Source organism: Rhinoraja longicauda, chromosome 29 (assembly GCF_053455715.1).
Source record: "Rhinoraja longicauda isolate Sanriku21f chromosome 29, sRhiLon1.1, whole genome shotgun sequence".
Lineage (NCBI taxonomy): Eukaryota > Metazoa > Chordata > Chondrichthyes > Rajiformes > Arhynchobatidae > Rhinoraja > Rhinoraja longicauda.
In genome coordinates, this window is record NC_135981.1 from 1,105,922 (window position 1) to 1,132,297 (window position 26,376).

At 53.5% G+C, this 26,376-nt stretch overlaps 1 protein-coding gene across 4 annotated transcripts in view; it reads left to right on the top strand.

The window, feature by feature from the left end:
• LOC144607578 (catenin beta-1-like) overlaps positions 1–26,166 on the top strand; it is a 48,166-nt gene extending 22,000 nt beyond the window's left edge. For all 4 annotated transcript variants that reach the window (XM_078424489.1, XM_078424491.1, XM_078424490.1 and 1 more), the window contains exons 2-15: positions 5,977–6,174; positions 7,205–7,458; positions 8,186–8,424; positions 11,842–12,043; positions 12,762–12,906; positions 14,645–14,748; positions 15,563–15,901; positions 16,786–16,935; positions 17,879–17,998; positions 18,937–19,087; positions 22,068–22,189; positions 23,229–23,265; positions 25,041–25,140; positions 25,833–26,166. In XM_078424489.1, the coding sequence (XP_078280615.1) occupies positions 5,985–6,174; positions 7,205–7,458; positions 8,186–8,424; positions 11,842–12,043; positions 12,762–12,906; positions 14,645–14,748; positions 15,563–15,901; positions 16,786–16,935; positions 17,879–17,998; positions 18,937–19,087; positions 22,068–22,189; positions 23,229–23,265; positions 25,041–25,114 (2,127 nt within the window). In that variant the 5' untranslated portion in view covers positions 5,977–5,984 and the 3' untranslated portion in view covers positions 25,115–25,140; positions 25,833–26,166. The remainder of the gene's footprint in view (positions 1–5,976; positions 6,175–7,204; positions 7,459–8,185; positions 8,425–11,841; positions 12,044–12,761; positions 12,907–14,644; positions 14,749–15,562; positions 15,902–16,785; positions 16,936–17,878; positions 17,999–18,936; positions 19,088–22,067; positions 22,190–23,228; positions 23,266–25,040; positions 25,141–25,832) is intronic.
• The last annotated feature ends 210 nt before the right edge of the window (positions 26,167–26,376 follow it).

The window sequence follows — 26,376 nt, forward strand, 5'->3', positions numbered from 1 at the left end:
GGTAGACAGTCAGAACCCTTTTCCCAATACGGCACGGTGGCGCAGCGGTAGAGTTGCTGCCTCACAGCGCCAGAAACCCAGGTGCTGTCTGCATGGAGTTTGTACGTTCTCCCTGTGACCACGTGGGTTTTCTGTGGGTTCACTGGGTTCCTGCATGGTTTGTAGGTTAATTGGCTTGTCTTAATTGTAAATTGTCCTTAAATGTGTAGGATAGTGCTAGTGCACGAGGTGATCGCTGGTCAGCACGGACTCGGTGGGCCGAAGGGTTTGTTGCCAAGCTGTATCTCTAAAGTCTTTACTGAGTTGCTAGGACTAGTATGGCCATATTCAGATGCCAAGCCATTTCTAGTTTTTATGCCATGTCGCTCATGAATGGAGGACAACACACTTAAATATATCTGTTCTATAAAAAATTAGATATGGACCCAAAATTAATTATATTAGGATTATCAGAACATACTACAAATTTTACAGTAAGTCAGGTACATTTTCTTGATTACAGTCTAATAACTGCGAAAAAACTAATACTTAAATTTTGGAAAAAACCAATAACCCCCACAATTAAAATGTGGACTATGGAAATGACAGAGACCCTGCATTTGGAAAAAATAAGGTTTGCCTTAATCGACAAACCTGAGTTATTTTTAAAAATATGGTCTCCATTTATTGAATTTTTAGAAAAGTAAATGGGCTTGGCACAGGACTAAAATTAAAAAAAAAATTTAAATAAAAAGTTGAAACTTGAGTTGGGGGTTGGATGTACAGCTGTGGTTTTTGTCTCCCGGATCTACTCCCGTTAATTTTTATTGTTAGATCCTTTTTTCTTTTTTTTTTAACCCTCTTACTCTCTCTCTCCCCAAGTTTATAGTTTTATATTTTTATTTTTACTTTCTCTCTTCAAAAATTTAAAAATTGAAGCTATGTAAGAACTTTGTAACAAATGTGTTTTTTCTTATTTCGATTTCTACATATGCTTTTCAAAAAAAAAAAAAAAAATAAAAAAAAAAAAATAAAATAAAAATAAATATATCTGTTCTAGTAACCCCGATTTTAGCTGCGATAATCAACGTGTTGTGCGACTGCTCTTGAATACTCAAGGAATAAACTTGCAATGCAGTTTTTAAAGATTGTTCCCAGATGCTTCTGATGCAAGGTTTTACAGAGTCTGTTTCACATCTGGTGATGAATGTGAGTGAAGGTTTGAACAGTAGACAGACAAAGTGCAGGAGTAACTCAGCGGGACAGGCAGCATCTCTGGAGAACGTGGATAGGTGACGTTTCAGGTCAAGGAGTCTGAAGGGTCCCGATCCAAAACGTCCCCGATCCAAAACGTCACCTATCCATGTTCTCCACAGATGCTGCCTGACCCGCTGAGTTACTCCAGTATTTTGTGTGTTTTACTCAGGATTCCAGCATCTGCAGTGTTCTGTGTGTCTCTGGTTTTATTTCTTGTGAAATCTCTTTACAGTTTTCCCCTCTCTCCAGTGTTGTGTTGTGCCATCGTGACCTCGCCCTGTTGCCAGTGTGGTTTTTGCCCCATCTCACACCACCTGCACCCTCTCCCCCAAACCCCCACGTGCATTTTTAAATCTTGTATCTGCTTCCCACACCCTCTGTATCTCTCTCCCTCCCCTCCCCAACGCCCTGCCACCCCCTCCCCAACACCCTGCCACCCCAACGCCCTGCCACCCCCTCGCCAACACCCTGCCACCCCAACGCCCTGCCACCCCCTCGCCAACACCCTGCCACCCCAACGCCCTGCCACCCCCTCGCCAACACCCTGCCACCCCTATCCCCAACGCCCCGCCACCCCCTCCCCAACACCCTGCCACCCCAACGCCCTGCCACCCCATCGCCCTGCCACCCCCTCCCCAACGCCCTGCCACCCCATCGCCCTGCCACCCCCTCCCCAACCCCCTGCCACCCCCTCCTCAAGGCCCTGCCACCCCATCGCCCTGCCACCCCCTCCCCAACGCCCTGCCATCCCCTCCCCATCTCCCTGCCACCCCTATCCCCAATGCCCTGCCACCCCCTCCCCATCTCCCTGCCACCCCCTCCCCAATGCCCTGCCACCCCCTCCCCCATGGCACCATTTTCCATGTTCTCAGTCCCAACCCCTCTCTGTGCAATCCCCCACCCACCTCCATGTACCGTGACTGTGGCAATCTGAAATCTTCCTTGGAATGTGTGTGGGTGGCTGCCTGTATGTGATTTAATCAGCTGCGGATTGATGCCTAGCTGGAATCATGCCTCCCCTTGCTGCGGCTGGACAATCAGTTCTGCTGTGTGTTTAGTTTCAGTTTTAGAGACGAGGTATATTTGCAAGGTTAACCTGTCTTGACTTTAAAGTACAAAAACAAATAGCATCACCTGAAACATCACCCATTCTTTTTCTCCCGAGATGCTGCCTGACCCACTGAGTTATCTAGTGCTTTGTGTCTGTCTTTGACTTAAAGTATATCAGGCATACTGACTACGGGTGCTGTTTGTACGTTCTCCCCGTGACCTGTGTGGGTTTTCCCCAAGATCTTCGGTTTCCTCCCACACTCCAACAGAGTACAGGTTTGTAGATTAATTGGCTTTGGTTTCAATGTAAAATTGTCCCTGGTGTGTGTGTGTGTGTAGGGTGGTGTTAATGTGCAGGGATTGCTGGTCGGCGTGGACTCAGACCGAAGGGCTTGTTTCCTCACTGTATCTGTAAACTAATTAAACTAAAACATAGTGGCTGACAGGGCGTTTCCATGGAACCGGTCGGTGCGTGATTGTTCAGCCCTGCCCATATCTGTCACAAGTCAAATAAAAACTCGGCGAAACTGGAAATTAAAAGCGCGATGCTCATAGTTTTCCCGACAGTGTGTCAGGATGTGTTGATGTGTTTTAGATGTGTGATTGGTGACTGGACACAGGGCCTGGTTCTGTCCCGATCCACGCCCTGACTACCGAGATGCCACATCATCAATAATACAACACTACTCCGTGCCCCTGGCAGTCTCTGCTCTCACCCTTGTTTGTGTGAGTGAGACTGGTACGTACGTTGTGATGACTGGTATGTGCTGGTGAAGGGTGCGGCCTAGTCTGGCTCAGGGCAGAGTAGAAGGTGCTGAGACTGTGGGAATGAGTTGCTTCACCAAGTTACTCTCACGGCAACTCGTGTCATTTGCAGTGATTCAGATGTCTTCAATACAAGTTCATGAGTTGCAGCAGCAGGATTGGGCGGTTTGGCCCATCAAGTCTACTCCACCATTCAATCATGGCTGGTCTGCAATACACACAAAATGTTGGAGTAACTCAGCGGGACAGGCAGCATCTCTGGAGAGAAGGAATGGGTGATGATGGTTTGGGTTGAGACCCTTCTTCAAACTGAGTCAGGCTATCGAAGGTAGACACAATGTTGGAGTAACTCAGCGGGTCAGGCAGCATCTTTGGAGAGAAGGAATGGGTGATGTTTCTGGTCGGAGTCAGGCTATCTTTCCCTCTCAACCCCATTCTTCTGCTTCCCCCCCCCCCCCCCCCATAACCCCTGACTAATCAAGTACTAATCAAGAATCTATCAATCTTCACATTTGAAATATCAATATGTGGAGTTGGACCTCTTGCATTCCACCTGAGGAAGGACACAAACTTTGTTTCAGGGCCTTTCACGGGTGTCAGGTGCTATGGGGAGAAGGCAGGAGATTAGGGTTGAGAGGGAGAGATAGACCAGCCATGAATGAATGGTGGGGTAGATAGATTTGATGGGCCGAATGGCCTAATTCTGCTCCTGGAACTTATGAATTCCCATTCATTTGTATTTGGACGTTGACTCAGTCATGGACGGATCTCCAGTGGAATCTCCCGCTGCGTCTCCAGTGTTGAATTTGGATCCTTTCCCCTCATTCCCCCTCAGGCACCTCCATTACACTTATGCACCTGGGACCCTTTGCATATTTTTCAAGCAATATTAGACTTTATAGGTTCTTTGTATAAATACAATGTCAGATTGATTTCATGGGTAAGCATGTGTTGTGCGATGCCTAACCCACACTATTCCGCATTCTGAAGAAGGGTCTCGACCCGAAACATCACCCATTCCCTCTCTCCCGAGATGCTGCCTGTCCCGCTGAGTTACTCCAGCATTTTGTGTCTACCTTGGTTTTGTCACGTTGTTCCACTGGATGGGTGGGTGTGGATGGGTGGGTGTGGATGGGTGGGTGTGGATGGGTGGGTGTGGATGGGTGGGTGTGGATGGGTGGGTGTGGATGGGTGGGTGTGGATGGGTGGGTGTGGATGGGTGGGTGTGGATGAGGCAACACTAGCACCATGTCCGCTGACTGTCTAACCTGGTTTCTGATGCACAAGGTTCACTGACTGAAATGTTTCCCAAGGTGCTGTTCACTAAGATGTTTCCAGTCTCCCTCTCAGTCTGAAGAAGGGTCTCGACCCGAATCGTCACCCATTCCTTCTCTCCAGAGATGCTGCCTGTCCCACTGAGTTACTCCAGCATTTTGTGTCTACGGTGTAAACCAGCGCCTGCAGTTCCTTGCTACTGGTTTAATGTATTGTTGGTTGTATATTTGTCAGTAATGTGGGGTAACCAGGCCATCATTGTGCACGGGGAAGTATCTGGTCCAACATGCACAAAGTCCAGAGTAGGTCATGACTGAGGGTGGGTAGTGCAGTTTGCTTCAACAGCCTGGTGGTGGTTTGGAAGAAGCTGTTCTGGAACCTGGAGATCAGTGTGGGGGGTTTGGCACTGGGAAGGAGATGAGCCTATGATGGATGATCAGTATTACGGGTCCGGCGGGGCAGGGTGACCTCCACTTCCTCTCATTTTGTTCTTCTTGTGGCTGGATTTATGTTTCAATCTGTGGGATGGAACCACAAAGCTCTGATTGCTTCAGACTTTCTTGTGTGTGCAGTCTGCCTGCCAAGAATTTCCTTGATGAATGTTTCAGGAACAGACTTGCGTGAAGTTCGCGGGATATTGAGCCTGTCTTGCCCAGTCCTCGTCTTGACCCTTGGCTTTGGGTGTTGACTGGTGGCAATGCTGGTTTCTCCTGCTGTCTCCTCCTCACCTGCATCTGCTGGACCTGCCTTCCAGTTGTGTAAACGCCAGCGGTCTAGTGGAGATCTGGGCTTCTTGGTCAGCTGGAGTAGACTGGACATCACTCGTCTGTCTGCCAGACTACTGCTTTGTGAAGATGGGTTAGATACAGAGTACAGCTGCCTCCACACTGACCCAGCTGCCTCCACACTGACCCAGCTGCCTCCACACTGACCCAGCTGCCTCCACACTGACCCAGCTGCCTCCACACTGACCCAGCTGCCTCCACACTGACCCAGCTGCCTCCACACTGACCCAGCTGCCTCCACACTGACCCAGCTGCCTCCACACTGACCCAGCTGCCTCCACACTGACCCAGCTGCCTCCACACTGACCCAGCTGCCTCCACACTGACCCAGCTGCCTCCACACTGACCCAGCTGCCTCCACACTGACCCAGCTGCCTTTACTCCTTGTACTTTAATTTTACAGGGGTGTCTCAATGGTAGAGTTGCTGCCTCACAGCACCAGAGACCCGGGTTGGATCCTGGCCACGGGTGCTGTCTTTACGGAGTTTGTCCATTCACCCTGTGACCATGTGGGTTTTCTCCGGGTGCTCTGGTTTCCTCCTACACTCCAAATCTGTGCAGTTTTGTAGGCTGAATGGCTGCAGTAAATTGTCCCTGGTATGTGGGATGGAACTAGTTAATGGGCGATCACTTTCTCCGGGTGCTCTGGTTTCCTCCCGCACTCCAAAGACGTGCAGCTTTTTGTTGGTTAATTGGCTTCGGTAAAATTGTAAATTGTCCTTTGTGTGTGTGTGTGGGATAGTGTTGGTGTGCAGGGATCGCTGGTCGGCACAGACTCGGTGGGCTGAAGGGTGTGTTTCTGTGCTGTATCTCTAAACTAAACTAAACTGAAGCAGCACTGAAAATCTCTGTCTTTGTGTTGCAGTGTGAAAGATGGAGGTGTCTGAGTCTGCCAGCAAGGTGACCCATTGGCAGCAAAACTACATGGACTCTGGCATCCAGTCGGGCATCAATACCAACGTGCCCTCGCTGAGTGGCAAGGGCAATCTGGAGGATGCAGACGGCTGGAAGCAGGAAGGATATACTGTCACCACTACCACCTACACCACAAACCAATTGCCTGGTAGGTACTGACTCTGAGCGGCATCTGGTCAATGGGTGGGTGTGGAGGAAGGACTGAGATTCACATGGTTGCTATCTATTGAGTAGAGAAGTTGGGAGGTCATGTTGCAGTTATATACAACGTTGGTGAGGCTGCATTTAGAGTATTGTGTTCAGTTCTGGTCACCAATGTCATAGGAAAGATGTTGTCAAGCTGGAAAGGTACAGAGAAGACTTATGAGGTTGTTGCCGGGACTAGAGGGTGTGAGCTATAGGGAGAGGTTGAGTAGGCTGGGTCTCTATTCCTTGGAGCGCAGGAGGATGAGGGGAAATCTTATAGAGCTGTATAAAATCATGAGAGGAATAGATCGGGTAGATGCACAGAGTCTCTTGCCCAGAGTAGGGGAATTGAGGACCAGAGGACATGGGTTCAAAGTGAAGGGGAAAAGATTTAATAGGAATCTGAGGGGTAACTTTTTTTACACAGGGTGGTGGGTGTACAGAACGAGCTGCCAGAGGAGGTAGTTGAGGCTGGGACTATCCCAACGTTTATGAACCAATTAGACAGGTGCATGGATAGGACGGGGTTGGAGGGATATGGACCAAGCGCGGACAGGTGGGACTAGGGTAACTGTGACATGTTGGCCGGTGTGGGCAAGTTGGGCCGAAGGGCCTGTTTCCACACTACTGCTCTGTCTAATTCCAGAAAATCCAAACTATATTGAGGTGCCGTGACTACCGTTCCGTAACCGCCATGACCCCCCCCGCCGTGACCCCACACCATGACCCCTCCCGCCGTGACCCCAACACCATGACCCCCCCACCATGACGTGACCCCCCCACCATGAACCCACACCATGACCCCTGCCCGCCGTGACACCACACCATGACCCCCCGCCGTGACCCCACACTATGACCCACTCGCCGTGACCCCACACCATGACCCTCCTGCCGTGACCCCACACTATGACCCCCCCCCACCGTGACCCCACACCATGACCCCCCCGCCGTGACCCCACACTATGACCTGTTCTCTTGCCCGTCCCCTGCAGAGATGGAGGAGCAGCTGGCGTCCACACGGGGGCAGCGTGTGCGGGCGGCCATGTTCCCCGAGACCCTGGAGAGTGGTGTCCAGGTCCTGTCCACCCAGACCATCACTGGCCAGGAGACCAACGTCCAGAAGCTGTCCGAGTCGTCGCAGATGCTGAAGGCGGCCATCGTGCAGCTGATCAACTACCAGGACGATGCGGAGCTCGCCACACGCGCCATCCCTGAGCTCACCAAACTGCTCAACGACGAAGACCAGGTACCGAGCTCACTGACAGAGGGAAACGTAGACAGATGCAGTAACTCCGCGAGTAGCGTCGCCACCTGTCCCGTATTAGCCGGGACATCCCGTATTTTGAGCTAAATTAGTTTGTCCCGTACGGGACCGCCCTTGTCCCCGTATTAATACGGTTGCCAACTTCCTCACTCCCAAACACGGGACAAGGTGACGTCACCGCCCCGCGCCCCACATGACCTCACCCAGCCAGCGGCCACGTGCTCCCGCTCCACCAACAGCGGCCGCCTGGGCCGGGAGTACGTGGCCGCTGGCTGGGTGAGGTCACGTGGGGCGCGGGGCGGTGACGTCACCCTTTGTCCCGTGTTTGGGAGTGAGGAAGTTGGCCACTCTCTATCAGCGAGTCAGGCAGCACCTCATCCTGCCTGCACTCGGTCCCAGAGTTCCAGTGCCATTTCACATTCATAAGTGATTGGAGGTAGTTAAGGCAGGTACAATCGCCACAATTAATAAGAAACAGTTAGACAGGTACACAGATAGGACAGGTTTGGAGGGTTATGGGCCAAACGCCGGCAGGTGGGACTAGTGTAGCTGGGACATGTTGGCCGGTTTGGGCAAGTTGGGCCAAAGGGCCTGTTTCCACACTGTCTCACTTTATGAGAATCCCTCCTGAGATGCTGCCTGACCCACTGAGTTGCCCCTTTTCCTCATGCACCTGGTTCTGAGCCATTGTGTTTGGTTGCTGCTGCAGGTTATAGTCAGCAAGGCCACCATGATCGTCAACCAGCTGGTGAAGAAGGACGCCTCGTGCCGGGCGCTGGAGCAATCGCCCCAGATGGTGGCCGCGGTGGTGCGGACCATGCAGAATACCAACGACATGGAGACCGCCCGGCACGCGGCCGGCATCCTGCACAACTTCTCCCACCACCGCGACGGCATGCTCGCCATCTTCAAATCTGGCGGGATCCCAGCCCTGGTCAGGATGCTGAGGTAAGCTTCCAACCACAGGTGGCTGTAGCTCCACCTTGTACAGGTAACTGGTCTTCAAAAGTAAAATCTGAAATAAGTTGGCTAATTAGTTTAGTTTATTGTCATGTGTACCGAGGTACAGTGAAAAGCTTTTGTTGCTTGATAACCAGGCAGTGGATGGACAATACGTGATTAAAATCGAGCTGTTTGCAGTGTCGAGGTACAGGTAAGGGAATAATGTTTAGTGCAAGGTAAAACCAGCAAAGTCCGATCAAGAATAGTCTGAGGATGGTTCAGTTGCCTTATAACAGCTGGGAAGAAACTGTCCCTGAATCTGGAGGTGTGTGTTTTCACACTTTTGTACCTCACCACACAACAGCCACGGCCACGGCCACGTGATCACACTCTGAGTGTAGAAAGGCGTACATCGAAGACAGACATAAAATGTGCACAAAGTAACCCAGCGGGTCAGGCAGCATCTTTGGAGAGAAGGAATGGGTGACGTTTCGGGTTGAGACCCTTCTTCAGACTGAGAATCGGGAGAGGGAAATGAGAGATATAGAAGGGTAAGGAGTGTAAACGAGACATCAAAAGAGATGAAAATAGTTTAGAAGGGTCTCGATTCGAAATGGCACCCATTCCTTCTATCCAGAGCACTCTTTGACATGATAGACATAGTGTTGGAGTAACTCAGTGGGTCAGGCAGCCTCTCTGCAGAAAAGGAATAGGTGGTGTTTCGGGTCGAGATCTTTCTTCAGACTCTGACTTGTGATGAGTTGCCTGGTTGTCCTGTTGTTTAGTTTAGAGATACAGTGAGAAAACAGGCCCTTCGGCCCACTGAATCCACGCCGACCAGCAATCCCCGCACATTAATACTTTCCTACACACATGAGGGACAATTTACAATTATACCAAGCCAATTTACCTACAAACCTGTATCTTTGGAGTGTGGGAGGAAACCGGAGCACCCGGAGAAAACCCACGCAGGTCACGGGGAGAGCGTGCAAACTCCGTACAGACAGCGCCCGTAGTCAGGATGGAACCCGGTCTCTGGCGCTGTGAGGCAGCAACTCTACCGCTAATGTGCCACCTGTTCTTTGTCTATGTCCTCTCTATGACCGGTACTACGATCCATGAGTGTACCATTCATGTGTAGTGAGGCCACTCAGCCCTTCAACCTCATTGCTATTCAATAACGGAACCTGTTTTTATAAAGGGTGGTGGGTACATGGAACGAGCTACTGGACAAGGTATTTGAGGCAGGTACTATCACTTTTAAACGGATACACGGATAGAATAATTTATCGGTGTTTATGGGCCAAATGCAGGCAGGTGGGACTAGTGTAGATGGGGCATGTTGGTTGGCATGGGCAAGCTGGGCCAAAGAGCCTGTTTCCACACTGTGTCACTCTATGACTATCTGTGTTGGAACTGCAGATGCTGGTTTAAGCCGAAGATAAACAAAATGTTGGAGTAACTCAGCGGGACAGGCAGCATCTCTGGAGAGAAGGAATGGGTGACATTTCGGGTCTGAATAAGGGTCTCAACCCGAAACGTCACCCATTCCTCTCCAGAGATGCTGCCTGCCCCGCTGAGTTACTCCAGCATTTTGTGTCTATCTATGACTATCTGACCTTGGCTTCTGCATTCTTACCTCGCCATGGTGAGCTTGTTTAATAAGTATCTATATATTTTGCTTACTAAAAGTGTCTATATCTTTTTGCTTACTTAAGAACATTCAATACTTGGCTTCAAGTCTTGCTGTGAAGTCTTAAGTCTGAAGAAGGGTCTCAACCCAAAATGTCACCTATTCATGTTCTCCAGAGATGCTGCCTAACCTGCTGAGTTACTCCAGCACTCTGTCCTTTAGTGTGATTACCAGCATCTGCAGTTCTTTGTTTCTACTACTTCTCAAAGAGGAAAGTTAATATGAACCCTTATTTGGCGGGCCGAGCACTCAGTGGATCAGCTGCTTCCTAAACAATCTACTTTTATTTTACTTGTGATGTGGCACCGTGCCAAAAGCCCGCTGGAAATCTTTAGTACAGTTTGTCCACTCTTTCACTTTTCTCCACACTATGTTACTCATTCAGAGAGCTCCAGCAAACTGATTAAACATGACTTCTCTTTCTCAAAACCCTGCTGACTTTGCCTGCTTACCTTGAGTTTTCCTAAGTGCTCTAACAACCGGGCGGACCTGATCCCAAAGACGTGCGGGTTTGTAGGTTGACTGTTCTTCTGTAAATTGCTCCTAGTGTGTAGTATGAGAGTGGGATAACATTAGGGTTGCCAACTTCCTCACTCCCAAATAAGGGACAAAAGGTGACGTCACCGCCCCGCGCCCCACGTGACCTCACCCAGCCAGCGGCCACGTGCTCCCGGACCGGGCGGCGGCCATTGGTGGAGCGGGAGCACGTGGCCGCTGGCTGGGTGAGGTCACGTGGGGCGCGGGGCGGTGACGTCACCCTTTGTCCCGTATTTGGGAGTGAGGAAGTTGGCAACCCTACTAATACAGGACAAGGGCGGTCCCGTACGGGACAAACCAATTTAGCCCAAAATACGGGATGTCCCGGCTAATACGGGACAGTTGGCAACCCTACTACAGAGCAGAGAGACGGACACGGGACAGTTGTCAACACTACTAATACGGGACAGTTGGCAACCCTACTACAGAGCAGAGAGACGGACACGGGACAGTTGTCAACACTACTAATACGGGACAGTTGGCGACCCTAACACACATTGAATTAGAATACCGGTGAACAATGGTCGGCCTGGGCTTGGCGGACCCAAAGGGCCTGTTTCCATGATGTATCTCTATCAAAGATACGAGAGGAGCAAGATAGACCACTCGATTCTAAAAACCGTAGCATGTCATGGCGCCATTTTAGTCGGCATAAACTTGCAGAAACATTTAAAAATAAAAATCTTTCATCTCTATACAAACAAAATTAAATTAAATAGCTGTTAATATTTTCCCTCTAACAGATGCTGTTCCCTCCCCCCCTGACTCTCAGTCTGAAGAAGGGTTTCAACCCAAAGCGTCACCTTTGGTGATTTGTGCAGTGGCTCCATCCCACTGATAGTGAGCAACCCTACCACTGTACCAGAGACAGGGTCTATGTCGGGACCCCCCTCCCTGCCTGCTGCATTGTTCACTGTGGCCTTTCCACAAGACACGAATGGGTTAATCAGCAAATGTCACAGAGTGCTGGAGTAACTCAGCGGGTCAGGCAGCATCCCTGGAGAACATGGATAGGTGACGTTTCCTTTTTCATCTCCTATCCATCTCCTCCAGAGATGCTGCCTGACCCGCTGAGTTACTCCAGTACTTTGTGTCTATCTTTGGTATAAACCAGCACCTGCAGTTCCTGGCTACATCAGACTTTCTTCACCATGTGTCGAGCTGTTGACTGATGTTTGAACTTGTGCCTCCAGCTCTCCTGTAGAGTCCATTCTGTTCTATGCCATCACCACCCTGCACAACCTGCTGCTCCACCAGGAGGGGGCGAAGATGGCGGTACGCCTGGCCGACGGGCTGCAGCGGATGGTCCCTCTGCTGAAGAAGAGCAACGTGAAGTTCCTGGCCATCACCACTGACTGCCTGCAACTGCTGGCGTACGGGAACCAGGAGAGCAAGGTGCGGTCCCGACCACTCACCTGTCCCTGAGGGGTTGGGGGTGATGGGGAAGTGTGCTGGGCAATGGGTGGCTGGGGAGATGGGGGTCACCTCTGAGCGGGGACACAACACGTGAGGGCAAAGGGCGAGGCAGACACGCTCAGAGTGGAAGGAAACGCGGGCGTCACGGTGGCACAGCGGTAGAGTCGCTGCCTTGCAGCACCAGAGACCCAGATTCAATCCTGACTACAGGTGCTGCCTGTGCGGAGTTTGTACGTTCTCCCCGTGACCTGCGTGGGTTTTCTCCAAGATCTCCAATTCCCTCCCACATGCCAAAGACGTACAGGTTTGTAGATTAATTGGCTTGGTATGGATGTAAAATTGGCCATAGTGTGTGTAAGATGGTGTTGGTGTGCGGGGATCGCTGGTTGGCGTGGACTAGGTGGGCCCAGTGAACATGCATGACCCGGGGCCCAGTGAACATACATGACCCGGGGCCCAGTGAACATGCATGACCCGGGGCCCAGTGAACATGCATGACCCAGAGCCCAGTTAACATGCATGACCCGGGGCCCAGTGAACATGCATGACCCAGAGCCCAGTGAACATGCATGACCCGGGGCCCAGTGAACATGCATGACCCGAGGCCTAGTAAACATGCATGACCCGTGGCCCAGTAAACATGCATGACCCGTGGCCCAGTGAACATGCATGTCCTGAAACTGTTGTGATTTTTCAGCTGATCATCTTGGCCAATGGAGGTCCTGCGGCCTTGGTCCACATCATGAGGACGTACAACTACGAGAAGCTGCTCTGGACAACCAGCCGTGTGCTCAAGGTGCTGTCGGTCTGTCCCAGCAACAAACCCGCCATTGTGGAAGCAGGTAACCACCCGCAGCGTCACGGAGCGTGTGGGAAACAACTACCATCGCTGGTTCACACTGACGACAGACACAAAGTGCTGGAGTAACTCAGCGGGTCAGGCAGCACCTCTGGAGGAAAGGAATAGGTGACGTCTCGGGTCATGAAGAAGGATCTCGACCTGAAACGACACCCATTCCTTCTCACCAGAGACGCTGCCTGACCCGCTGAGTTAATAAACCACTCACCCTGGCTGTGGGCGAGGGTCCCTTCATCAGACTGAGAGTCAGGGGAGAGAGAATCGACAGATATGCAAGGGTATGGTGCCATTTACACACCAGATCCTTCTATAACTCTATTTTCTCTCTCCCCTGACCCGGTCTGAAGAACGGTCCCGACCCAAAATATCACCCATTCCTCCTCTCCAGAGATGCTGCCTGTCCCGCTGAGTTACTCCAGCACTTTTGTGTCTGCCTTCTGTTTCTCAAGGGCACTGGGGACAGTTCTTTTGAGCAATGTGAATCGACAGGGAACAGGCTGTCTTGGATCTCGTTATGTGTAGTTAGACACGATTAGCTAATGTCTCATTGTGAAGAATCCTTTGGGCAACAACAGTTGGAATTGTAACAGATTTTCACATTTGTGAAACTTTGGTTCTGAAACTCGTGCCTTTAAGACAATTACAAAGATGTGGGCCGACAGGGATGGGGAAGGATATCTTCACAGGTAGGATGCAGCTAAACTAGAAGTAGTTCACAACTTTCAGCAGTTCTAGTCCATTGAGAAATATTGTAAAGGTTCTGAAGAATACCCAATTAATCGAGTGTTTTATTGCCATACATATATCCCAGAACAATCACCCGTTAGTGCGGGTGTCGTGGGTTATGGGGAGAAGGCAGGAGAATGGGGTTAGGAGGGAGAGATAGATCAGCCACGATTGATTGGTGGAGTAGACTTGATGGGCCGAATGGCCTAATTCTGCTCCTGTCACTCATGAGCTTGTGAATGTGCTGAGTTCTTCCAGCAGTTGTACCAAGTGACTGTGTACTGATCCCCCGGTGTGTATTTGCCCTTCCACTAACCCCCCTCTGTGTACTTGCACTGACCCCCCTCTGTGTACTTGCACTGACCCCCCCTCTGTGTACTTGCACTGACCCCCCCTCTGTGTACTTGCACTGACCCCCCTCTGTGTACTTGCACTGACCCCCCTCTGTGTACTTGCACTGACCCCCCTCTGTGTACTTGCACTGACCCCCCTCTGTGTACTTGCACTGACCCCCCTCTGTGTACTTGCACTGATGCCCCTCTGTGTACTTGCACTGACCCCCCTCTGTGTACTTGCACTGACCCCCCTCTGTGTACTTGCACTGACCCCCCTCTGTGTACTTGCACTGACCCCCCTCTGTGTACTTGCACTGACCCCCCTCTGTGTACTTGCACTGACCCCCCTCTGTGTACTTGCACTGACCCCCCTCTGTGTACTTGCACTGACCCCCCTCTGTGTACTTGCACTGACCCCCCTCTGTGTACTTGCACTGACCCCCCTCTGTGTACTTGCACTGACCCCCCTCTGTGTACTTGCACTGATGCCCCTCTGTGTACTTGCACTGACCCCCCTCTGTGTACTTGCACTGACCCCCCTCTGTGTACTTGCACTGACCCCCCTCTGTGTACTTGCACTGACCCCCCTCTGTGTACTTGCACTGACCCCCCTCTGTGTACTTGCCCTTGCATTGATGACGCTGTGGTTGTGTTGGGCAGGTGGAATGCAGGCCCTGGGTATTCATCTGAACAGCTCGAGCCCGCGGCTGGTGCAGAACTGTCTGTGGACGTTGAGGAATCTCTCTGATGCAGCAACGAAGCAGGTGAGGTCCTCATTCCTCAGGCTCCAGCACCACTGGGTCTCCTCTCGACACGGCGGCACAGTGGCAGAGTTGCCACCTTACAGCACCACGGACCCGAGTTCAATCCTGACTACCGGTGCTGTCTGTACAGAGTTTGTCCCTTCTCCCTGTGACCTGTGTGGGTTTTCTCCGCATGCTCCGGTTCCCTCCCACACTCCAAAGACGATACAATAGAACCATATATCCCAGGACAGCAAGTGATCTGCCAACGGTCATAAAACACAACGTACACAAATCCTGTGGCGTTGTGCGCTGCATCTTAGTGGAACACATCTGTTGCTGAGTTACTCCAGCACTCTGTGAAACGTCACCTATCCATGTTCCCCAGAGATGCTGCCTGACCCGCTGAGTTACTCCAGCACTTTGTGTCTACTTTTGGTAAATCTACATCTGCAGTTCTTTGTTACTACATATTTGTGGGTCATCGATAGTCTGCAACATTCCCCAAGTTAACACCAATCCCGTGGGTATTTGTGTAGGAAGGAACTGCAGATGCCGGTTTAAACTGAAGACAGACACAAAAAGCTGGAGTAACTCAGCGGGACAGGCAGCATCTCTGGAGAGAAGGAATGGGTGACGTTTCAGGTCGAGACCCTTCTTCTGAAGGAGAATACAATTCAGATGAAGGGTCTCGTCCCGAAACGTCACCCGTCTGCAGAGATGCTGCCTGTCCCGCTGAGTTACCCCAGCATGTTGTGTCTGTCTTTGGCTTTTCACCGTACCTCAGTACACGTGACAATAAAGTAGAGTGTACTTGTGATCGATGTGCCCGCAGGAAGGGTTGGATCATCTCCTCACCACCATGGTGCAGTTGCTGGGCTCGGACGCCATCAATGTGCTCACCTGTGCCACGGGCATCTTGTCGAACCTCACCTGCAACAACTCGCGGAACAAGATGGTGGTGTGCCAGGTGCGGGGCATCTCCGCCTTGGTGCACATGATGCTGAGAGCAGGTGAGAAGGAGGACATCATGGAGCCCACGGTGTGTGCCCTCCGCCACCTCACCAGCCGGCACCCCGAGGCAGAGGTGGCCCAGAACGACGTATGTGTCAACTACGGGATCCCCACTGTGGTGGGACTGCTCAGCCAGCCCTTCCACTGGCCCCTCATCAAGGTGGGTGCTGCTCGGGCGAGGGGGTGGGGGGGGGGGGCAGGGGGAGAGGGACTGCGAGGAGCGGGGTGGGGGGGGCAGGGGGAGAGGGGCTGTGGGGTGGGGGGGGCAGGGGGACTGTGGGGTGGGGGGGCAGGGGGAGAGGGACTGTGGGGTGGGGGGGCAGGGGGAGAGGGACTACGAGGAGAGGGTCTGTGGGGTGGGGGGAGAGGGACTGTGGGGTGGGGGGGGCAGGGGGACTGTGGGGTGGGGGGGCAGGGGGAGAGGGACTGCGAGGAGCGGGGTAGGGGGAGAGGGACTGTGGGGTGGGGGGGCAGGGGGAGAGGGTCTGGGGGGTGGGGGAGAGGGACTGTGGGGTGAGGGGGCAGGGGGAGAGGGACTGTGGGGTGGGGGGGCAGGGGGAGAGGGTCTGGGGGGTGGGGGAGAGGGACTGTGGGGTGGGGGGGCAGGGGGAGAGGGACTGAGGAGCGGGGTGGGGGGGTAGGGAGAGGGACTGTGGGGTTGGGGGGCAGGGGGAAAGGGACTGGGGGGGGGGCAGGGGGAGAGGGACTGCGAGGAGCGGGGTGGGGAAGAGGGACTGTGGGGTGGGGGGGGCAGGGGGAAAGGGACTGGGGGGTGGGGGAGAGGGACTGGGGTGGGGGGGCAGGGGGAGAGGGACTGCGAGGAGCGGGGTGGGGGAGAGGGACTGGGTGGGGGGAGCGGGGTGGATGGGGGGAGCGGTGGGTGGGGGGAGCGGTGGGTGGGTGGGTGGGTGGGGGGAACGGTGGGTGGGTGGGGGGAACAGTGGGTGGGTGGGTGGAGAGGGACTGTGGGTGGGGGAGCTGGGCGGGACGGGGGGAGCGGGGTGGGGGGGTGTTGCCGTGCTGACGGGGCTCCATTTGTTGCAGGCGACGGTGGGCCTGGTGCGTAACCTGGCGCTGCTCCCGACCAATCACAGTGCTCTGAGGGAAAGTAACGCCATTCCCCAGTTGGTGAACCTCCTGGTCAAAGCGTACCAGGACACGCAGCGCCAAACGGCCGGCGGCGGGCAGTACATGGTAGGTGGACACGCCACCCTCGCGCCAACCTCACACCACCCTCGCGCCACCCTCAGCCCGCCCCCCTCCCACTGACCCAACCCTAAAACCTTCAGCTCACCCCTAGTGGGACCATTGTAGCTGGGACATGTTGGCCGCTGTGGGCAAGTTGGGCCAAAGGGCCTGTTTCCACACTGTATCACTCTGTGACTCTATCCCAGCTGTTATCAGGCAACTGAACCATCCCACCAACAACAAGGGCGTTATCCTGAGCTAGTGCCTGCCTCATTGGAGACCCTCGGACTATCTTTGATCGGAATTTAATGGACTGTCTTGCACTAAACATTATTCACGTTATTCCCTTTATCCTGTATTTGTACATTGGACGGCTCGATTGTAATCATGTATTGTTTTTCCACTGACTGGTTAGCACGCAGCAAAAGCTTTTCACTGTACCTCACTCAGTACACGGGGCAATGAACTACACTGAGACTGAACTGAACTGAGCATGGCCTGCCGTCGGAAGGTCATAAGGAATAGGAGTAGAATTAGGCCATTTGGCCCAACATGTCTACTCTGCCATTGAATCCTGGCTGATCTATCTCTCCCATCATCCCATAACCCCACACCCGCACTAATCAAGAACCTGTCAATCACCTTAAAAATATCCATTGACTTGTCCTCCACAGCATTCTGTGACGTGCAGGTTTGCAGGTTAATTGGCTTCGGTAAAATTGTAAATTGTGTCTCGTGTGTGTAGGATAGTGTTAGTGTGCGGGGATCGCTGGGCGGCGTAGACTCGGTGGTATTTCCACGCTGTATCTCTAAACCAAACTAAGGGCCTGCAATGGGCCCTTTGGGTGAAGCCACAGGTGCAGTAGTTGGGCGGGTGGGTGGGGGAACGTTTTGCACTTTGACCACCTGTGATGGTCGTACCTGCATTGATGGTCACCTGTGTCACCAGGATGGAGTCCGTATGGATGAGATCGTGGAAGGATGTACTGGGGCGCTGCACATACTGGCCCGAGACCAGGCCAACCGGGTTCTCATTACCGAGCTCAACACCATCCAGCTGTTTGTGCAGGTGAGTCACGACTGCTGAAATGTAGACCATACCGCCAAGCTGCCCGTCACACACCAGCACTGGATCATGAGGTGCTCACACAGGCAGTGTATTCCATTAAATAGCTGTGGGCTGCAGCATAATCTCAAAACCTCATTCCATAAGCACAGAACTTCAAAAATGCAGCGAACATAGACACAAAGTGCTGGAGTAACTGAGCAGGAAAGTTTCTCCAGAGATGCTGCCTGACCTGCTGAGTTGTTCCAGCACTTTGTGTCTATCTTGGGTGTAAACCACTATCTGCAGTTCCTTCCAACGCATTCAAACATGCACTTCTGCTTTGGGAAGTTGGATTCCTTTTTAATCATTTAATTTTCTTGATTAATTTTTTGCGATTAACCTCTCCAAGGTCAATAACTCATGGATCATGGATCACAATCAGGGCAGGACAGTGGCACAGCGGGTAGAACTGCTGCCTCACAGCGCCAGAGACACGGTTTTGATCCTGAAGCACTGATCCTTGCATGCAGGGTGTTTAGAGTGTGGGACATAAGGTCATAAGTGATAGGAGCAGAATTAGGCCATTCGGCCCATCAAGTCTACTCTGCCATTCAATCAGAGCTGAACTATCTCTCCCTCCGAACCCCATTCTCCTGCCTTCTCCCCGTCACCCCTTACACTTGTACTGATGAAGAATCTGTCTCTCTCTGCCTCAGCCTGTGGGTGTGGGGGGTGGGGGTGGGGGGGTGTGGGTGGAAGGGGGTGTGGGTGGAAGGGGGTGTGGGTGGAAGTGGGTGGGGGGGCGTGGGTGGGTGGGCGTGTGGGGGGGTGTGGGTGCGAGGGGTGGGTGGGTGCGGGTGTGGGGGGGGCTGGGTGGGGGTATGGGTGGGGGTGGGCTGTGGGTGTGCTGTGCTGTGGTGTGGTGGGGTAATGCCTCGTGTTGCTGCTCTGTTTGCCAGCTGCTGTACTCTCCCATTGAGAACATCCAGCGTGAGGCGGCAGGCGTGCTGTGTGAGCTGGCCCAGGACCGAGAGGCAGCTGAGGAGATGGACCAGGAGCAGGCCACAGCTCCGCTGACCGACATGCTGCACTCCTCCAACGAGGGCATCGGTGAGTGGGCATCGGTGGGGGGCACTGGGCCGGCCGGGGGGGAACGGGGCTTGGTACTGGGGTACAGGGGGAGGTGGGGGTGTCAGGGCACTGGGCCGGCCAGGAATGGGGGGGTCACGGTGGCGTGGCAGGACCACTGGATGGGCTGGGGGTGAAGGGAGCTTGGTACTGGGGTGACGGGGCTTGGCACAGGGGGAGGTGGGGGTGACGGGAGCTTGGTACTGGGAGATAGGGGGCGGGGGTAGTGTCTATTGACCAGGGTGGATGTGTGGGTGGGGAGGGGTTGGCAAGACCACCGGACCTGGCCCGGGGCAGTGGAGGCCTGGTACCGGGGGTGGGTCTGGACAGTGTGGGCAGGGTGGAGTGAGAGGAGGGAGGGGGAGGGGGAGGGGGGGGGTTGGGGGCAAGGACTAGAGGGGGGAAGCACAACGATAGTAGGGAGAGAGGTGGGGGGCAGCGACGGGGGGAGAGTAGAGGCTTGATGGGCCGAATGGCCTAATTCTGCTCCTATGACATGACCGTGAGTGGAGGAAGCTGGTGTGGCCAGCATTGTGTGGATGGGCAAAATGGCCTGTTTCTGCTACGGTAGATAGCCACAAAACACTGGAGTAACTCAGCGGGTCAGGCAGTGTCTGTGGAAGGAAGGAATGGGTGACGTTGCGGGTCGAGACCCTTCGTCAGACTGAGAGACAAGGGAGAGGGAGTCCAGAGATATGGACGGGTAAGGTGTGAAAATGACAGATCAAAGCAGATGGTGCTAAGGAGATGTAGAATGGTTCATTGTTCGCTGAGGATGGTGACAGTGAGGGGTACAATCAGTAACATTAATCAGGGGGACAGTGAAACTAGTCAGAGAACTAGAATGTGGAGGGATGGATAGAGAGGGAAACCAAAGTTACATGACGTTGGAGAAATCAATATTCAGTCGCTGGGTTGGAAGTTTCCCAATTGAAATAAGAGGTGCTGTTCCTCCAATATGCGTTAGGCTTCACTCTGACAGTCATTAGTGAAAGGAGCAGAATTAGGCCATTCGGCCCAACAAGTCTACTCCGCCATTCAATCATGGCTGATCTATCTCTCCCTCCTAACCCCATTCTCCTGCCTTCTCTCCACAACCCCTGACACCCGTACTAATCAATTCTAAAATTTTGGTCTCCAAATTTGAGGAAGGATATTCTTGCTATTGAGGGCGTGCAGCGTAGGTTTACTAGGTTAATTCCCGAAATGGCGGGACTGTCATATGTTGAAAGACTGCAGCGACTAGGCTTGTATACACTGGAATTTAGAAGGATGAGAGGGGATCTTATCGAAACGTATAAGATTATTAAGGGGATGGACACGTTAGAGGCAGGAAACATGTTCCCAATGTTGGGGGAGTCCAGAATAAGGGGCCACAGTTTAAGAATAAGGAGTAGGCCATTTAGAACTGAGGAAAAACATTTTCAGTCAGAGAGTTGTGAATCTGTGGAATTCTCTGCCTCAGAAGGCAGTGGAGGCCAATTCTCTGAATGCATTCAAGAGTGAGCTTGATAGAGCTCTTAAGGATAGCGGAGTCAGGGGGTATGGGGAGAAGGCAGGAAAAGGGTACTGATTGAGAATGATCAGCCATGATCACATTGAATGGCGGTGCTGGCTCGTAGGGCCGAATGGCCTCCTCGTGCACCTATTGTCTATTGTTTGTAGGTTAATTGGCTTTGGTATAAATATTAATTGTCCCTAGTGTGTGTAGGATAGTGTTAGTGTGTGGGGTGGGGGATCGCTGGTCGGTGGGCCGAAGGGCCAGTTTCCACACTTTATCACTAAACTAAACAAATCTAAAAATACTGATACCAGTCAACAGTGGGGAGTCCAGGGCGGAAACGTCAGTGTGGGAATGGGAGGGGGAGTTGGTGTTTCACAACTGTGGCAAGTGTGCCCTCGCTCGCTCGCTCGTGTGTCAGCCGACATTCTGCCATCGCTCTGCCACATCTGTGCCTCTGCGGAGATGGCCCACTGTACATGCCTCTCCACCACTGGTCACTAGGTGCCCATTGTCTGTGCCTCTCCACAGTGGTATTTGTCAGAGTCCGAGGATTAGATTAGATTTAGATTTAGAGATACAGCGCAGAAACAGGCCCTTCGGCCCACCGGGTCCGTGCCGCCCAGTGATCCCCGCACACTAACACTATCCTACACACACTAGGGACAATTTTTACATCGCCCAGCCAATTAACCTACATACCTGTACGTCCTTGGAGTGTGGGAGGAAACCGAAGATCTCAGAGAAAACCCACGCAGGTCACGGGGAGAACGTACAAACTCCGTACAGACGGCGCCCGTAGTCAGGATCGAACCTGAGTCTCCGGCGCTGCATTCGCTGTAAGGCAGCAACTCTACCGCTGCGCCGCCCCACGTCTTCAGGTTGAGTCCGCAACGTCGACGACAGAGTGTACCCTGACCCTCCTCTCCTCTCCTCTTCTCCCGCCCCACAGTGACCCTGCAGAGTGTCCCTGACCCTCCTCTCCTCTCCTCTTCTCCCGCCCCACAGTGACCCTGCAGAGTGTACCCTGACCCCCCTCCTCTCCTCTTCTCCCGCCCCACAGTGACCCTGCAGAGTGTACCCTGACCCCCCTCCTCTCCTCTCCTCCCGCCCCACAGCTACATACGCTGCGGCCGTGCTGTTCCGGATATCAGAAGACAAGCCGCAGGATTACCGCAAGCGTCTGTCGGTGGAGTTGACCAGCACGCTCTTCCGCAACGACCAGGAGGCCTGGAACGCGGTGAGTCCCCTCAACGTGCCCGTGCGTGGGTTCAGTAGCAACGTGTGCCGAGGGGCAGTGAATGTACCCTGACCCTCCTCTCCTCTCCTCTTCTCCCGCCCCACAGTGACCCTGCAGAGTGTACCCTGATCCCCCTCCTCTCCTCTCCTCTTCTCCCGCCCCACAGTGACCCTGCAGAGTGTACCCTGACCCCCCTCCTCTCCTCTCCTCCCGCCCCACAGCTACATACGCTGCCGCCGTGCTGTTCCGGATATCAGAAGACAAGCCGCAGGATTACCGCAAGCGTCTGTCGGTGGAGTTGACCAGCACGCTCTTCCGCAACGACCAGGAGGCCTGGAACGCGGTGAGTCCCCTCAACGTGCCCGTGCGTGGGTTCAGTAGCAACGTGTGCCGAGGGGCAGTGAAAAGCTTTTGTTGCGCGCTGACCAGTCAGTGGAAAGACAATACATGATTACAATCGAGCCGTCCACAGTGTACCGATACATGATAAATAATAAGGTTTAGTGCAGGGCAAAGCCGACAAAGTCCGATCAAAGATAGTCCGAGGGTCACCAATGAGGTAGATAGTAGTTCAGCACCGCTCTCTGATTGTGGTAGGATGGTTCAGTTGCCTGATAACAGCCGGGAAGAAACTGTCCCTGAGTCTGGAGGTGTGCGTTTTCACACTTCTGTACCTCTTGACCGATGGGAGAGGGGAGAAGAGGGAGTGAGCAGGGTGAGGCTGGTCTGTGATTATGCTGCTGGCCTTGCCGAGGCAGCGTGAGGTGTAGATGATGAGTGGTGATGGATGATCGTGAGATCTGGGTCAGCAGGGTTGTGAGGTGCCACAAAATGGATGTCAGCTGTGTGGTTAAAGGCAGCGCCCTGTGGAGTTACAGAGAGGCACAAAGACAGAGTGCTGGAGTAACTCAGCGGGTCAGGCAGCGTCTCTGGAGAACATGGATAGTTTCGGGAACAAATATATAACAAAATTATACATCTAAACACACATTTAATATCACATATATTTTAAAAATATATGAATATTAAAGAATATATACACACATGCATGCTCATAAAACATACCAATAATAGTGTAAAGAGACAGAGCACTGGCCCGAGTCTGTGCACTGAGGTTGTTTGGAGGTTGTTGTGTTCACTAGCCGGGCTGTGGAGTGTGCGTGCGTGGGGTCCGGTGTGTGCGGGAGTGGGGACGGTGCGTGCGTGCGTGGGGGCCCGTGCGTGCGTGGGGGCCCGTGAGTGGGGGCCAGTTGGTGCGTGCGTGGGGGCCCGTGCGTGGGGGCCGGTGCGTGCGTGGGGGCCAGTGCGTGCGTGGGGGCCAGTGCGTGCGTGGTGGTGGCTGTGTGGGCGGGCGCTGTTAATACGTGTCCTTTCGCCACCAGGTGGACCGTCTAATGGCCGCTGATGCATACCAACCTGGTGAGTACCGAGTGTTTGCTTCTGTATCGCAGCTTCTCTGATTCGCACAGAGTGATGGCGTGCTGTTGTACCCCTGTGTTTCACTGCTGCGGGAGGTACGGTTACTGGGGTGGGGTATTACTGGGGGGGGCGGGGGTATTACTGGGGTGGGGTATTACTGGGGGGGGCGGGGGTATTACTGGGGGGGATGTTACTGGGGGGGGGGTATTACTGGGGTGGGGTATTACTGGGGGGGTATTACTGGGGGGGCGGGGGTATTACTGGGGGGGCGGGGGTATTACTGGGGGGGATGTTACTGGGGGGGGTATTACTGGGGTGGGGTATTACTGGGGGGGGTATTACTGGGGGGGGTATTACTGGGGTGGGTATTACTGGGGTGGGGTATTACTGGGGGGGTATTACTGGGGGGGGGTATTACTGGGGTGTACATTACTGGGGTGTACATGTAAGGCTTCCCTCTTTGTTGCGGTAACTGAAACTATCAATGTCTACTATCCAGTCCGGGCTTGGTGGGCCTGGTGGGCCTGGTGGGCCTGGTGGGCCTGGTGGGCTTGGTGGGCCTGGTGGGCTTGGTGCACTGATGTTGGCCCCTTGCTTCCCTTTAGTTTTAGGTTTAGGTTTAGTTTAGAGATGCAGCGCGAAAACAGGCCCTTCGGCCCACCGGGTCCGCGCTGACCAGCGATCCCCGCACACTAACACCATCCTACACACACTAGAGACAATTTACAATTCCACCAAGCCAATTACCCTGCAAACCTGCACGTCTTTAGAGTGTGGGAGGAAACCGGAGCTTCCAGAGAAAACCCATGCAGGTCAAGGGGAGAACGTGCAAACTCCACACAAACATCACGTGTATTCAGGATGGAACCCAGGTCTCTGGCTCTGTGAGGCAGCAACTCTACCGCTGTGCCACCGGGCAGCCCAGGTCGGAGTGTTCTTATTCACCTTGCAGCGAATGCAGCGCCGGAGACCCGGGTGCGATTGCTACTACAGGTGCCGTCTGTACGGAGTTTGCATGTTCTCCCCGTGACCTGCGTGGGTTTTCCCTGAGATCTTCGGTTTCCTCCCACACTCCAAAGACGTGCAGTTTTGTAGGTTAATTGGGTTGGTAAATGTAAAAATTGTCCCTAGTGGGTGTAGGGTAATGTTAGTGTGTGGGGATCGCTGGTTGGCGTGGACTCAGTGGGCCGAAGGGCCTGTTGCTGTGCTGCATCTCTGAACTAAACCACGAGATCTTGGTGCCAATCCCTGAAAGGGTTCTGATCGACTTGCACTTGGGTCTGTTCACAGCCTTTATTAATTCACTGGAGCAGGAAACATGAATGCTGGAGGGAGGAGCCATTCCTGAAGAACTTGCAGGGTGATTGCCTTTGCAGTAATGGATTATAAAGCTTAGTTTAGAAACACAGCGCGGAAACAGGCCCTTCAGCCCACCGAGCCCGCACTGACCAGCGATCCCCGCACACTAACACAAGCCTATACACACTAAGGACAATTTACACTTATACCAAGTAAACAAACTCAAGCCAATAAACCTACAAACCTGCACGTCTTTGGAGTGTGGGAGGAAACCGAAGATCTTGGGGAAATCCCACGCAGGTCACGAGGACCTCCATAATCTCCGTACAGACGGCGCCCGTAGTCGGGATGGAACCCGGGTCTCCGGCGCTGTGAGGCAGCAGCTCTACCTGCTGCGGAACCGAGCTGTCCTCGAGCTTTACTTGAATTTTTAAAATCTCAATCTTAATGAGTGTTTTCTTTGTGTGCCTGGGCAGAGTCGAGCATCCTCTACAACTCTTACGGTGGCCAAGACATGGACATGGGCCCCGACTACAAGGCACTGGCATAGGCAGAGAGGAGCAGCCGCATTAGCAGGTAACAGTTAACCTGCAGCTGGGACATGTACCTCATCTCCCCGCGCCTCACAACATCCACCCACTGGCTGGAAGACTGTCGTGATAATGATATTGCAGCTTCACCAAATGCCAAAACCTTTATCACTTGTCAACTATAAACCTTTAGTCTTTTCATCTCTGGCCTTTGTCCAACCATTTGCCGATCAACCCGCCCCCCCCATCCCCTACCCCTCACCTGTATCCACCTATCACTCGCCAGACTTTGTTCTGCTCCTCCTCTCTTCCAGATTTCTCCCCCCCCCCCCTCCCGCCCCCCCACCCCTTCCCCATCACAATCAGTCTGAACAAGGGTCCCGATCCCGAAACGTCACCTATCCATATTCTCCACATATGCTGCCTGACCCGCTGAGTTACTCCAGCACTGTGGCGTCGCCAATAGACAGGGGGGGTCCGTGTTGTCCGGCCGGTGACCGGGACAGGGGACGTGTGGCGTGACCGGGACAGGGGACCGGGGACGTGTGACGTGACCGGGACAGGGGACGTGTGGCGCGACCGGGACAGGGGACGTGTGGCGTGACCGGGACAGGGGACGTGTGGCGTGACCGGGACAGGGGACGTGTGGCGTGACCGGGACAGGGGACGTGTGGCATGGTCTAGAGGAGGGAAGGGGGTTCGTGTTGTGTCCCCCACTGATCGCTGTGTTGTCCACAGGCTGGCGTGAGAGTGGCCCAGGCTGCGTTTGGGGAACGCGGGGCGGTGTTTTGGACGGGTAAGTGCCTGGCACTTCACCGCCCGCCCGCAGGAAGCTTCTCAGCCCGGGAATAATCTCCTCGTGCGGACGAGCAACCTCCAACCTTCACTTCTGTTTCTAACACAACTTCACAACTTGGGCCCAGAAACCACCACACAACTTGCAGCTTCCGAGCCGCGGTTCACCAAAGGCTGACCTCGTTTTTAAATCCAGTTTCACTTTAGCTTTAGATTATTTAGGGATACATTTGCTTCTTTCAATCCGGTGTCTGGCGATGCCACCAGTGGTACTGAGGAGGGGGAGGGGGGGGTAATGGGGGGGGGGGGGGGGGGAGAGGGGGTTACTGTCCCTGACCCTAAGCTGTGGCCACCTCTCGAGCACTGTCTACCCAGAGTACAAGTAGACCCCACGCTGGGAAACAAAACTAGCGGGCGTTAAACCGGGAGACGCAAGGAACTGCAGACGCTGGGATCTTGAGCAAAACACACAGTGCTGGAGGAACTC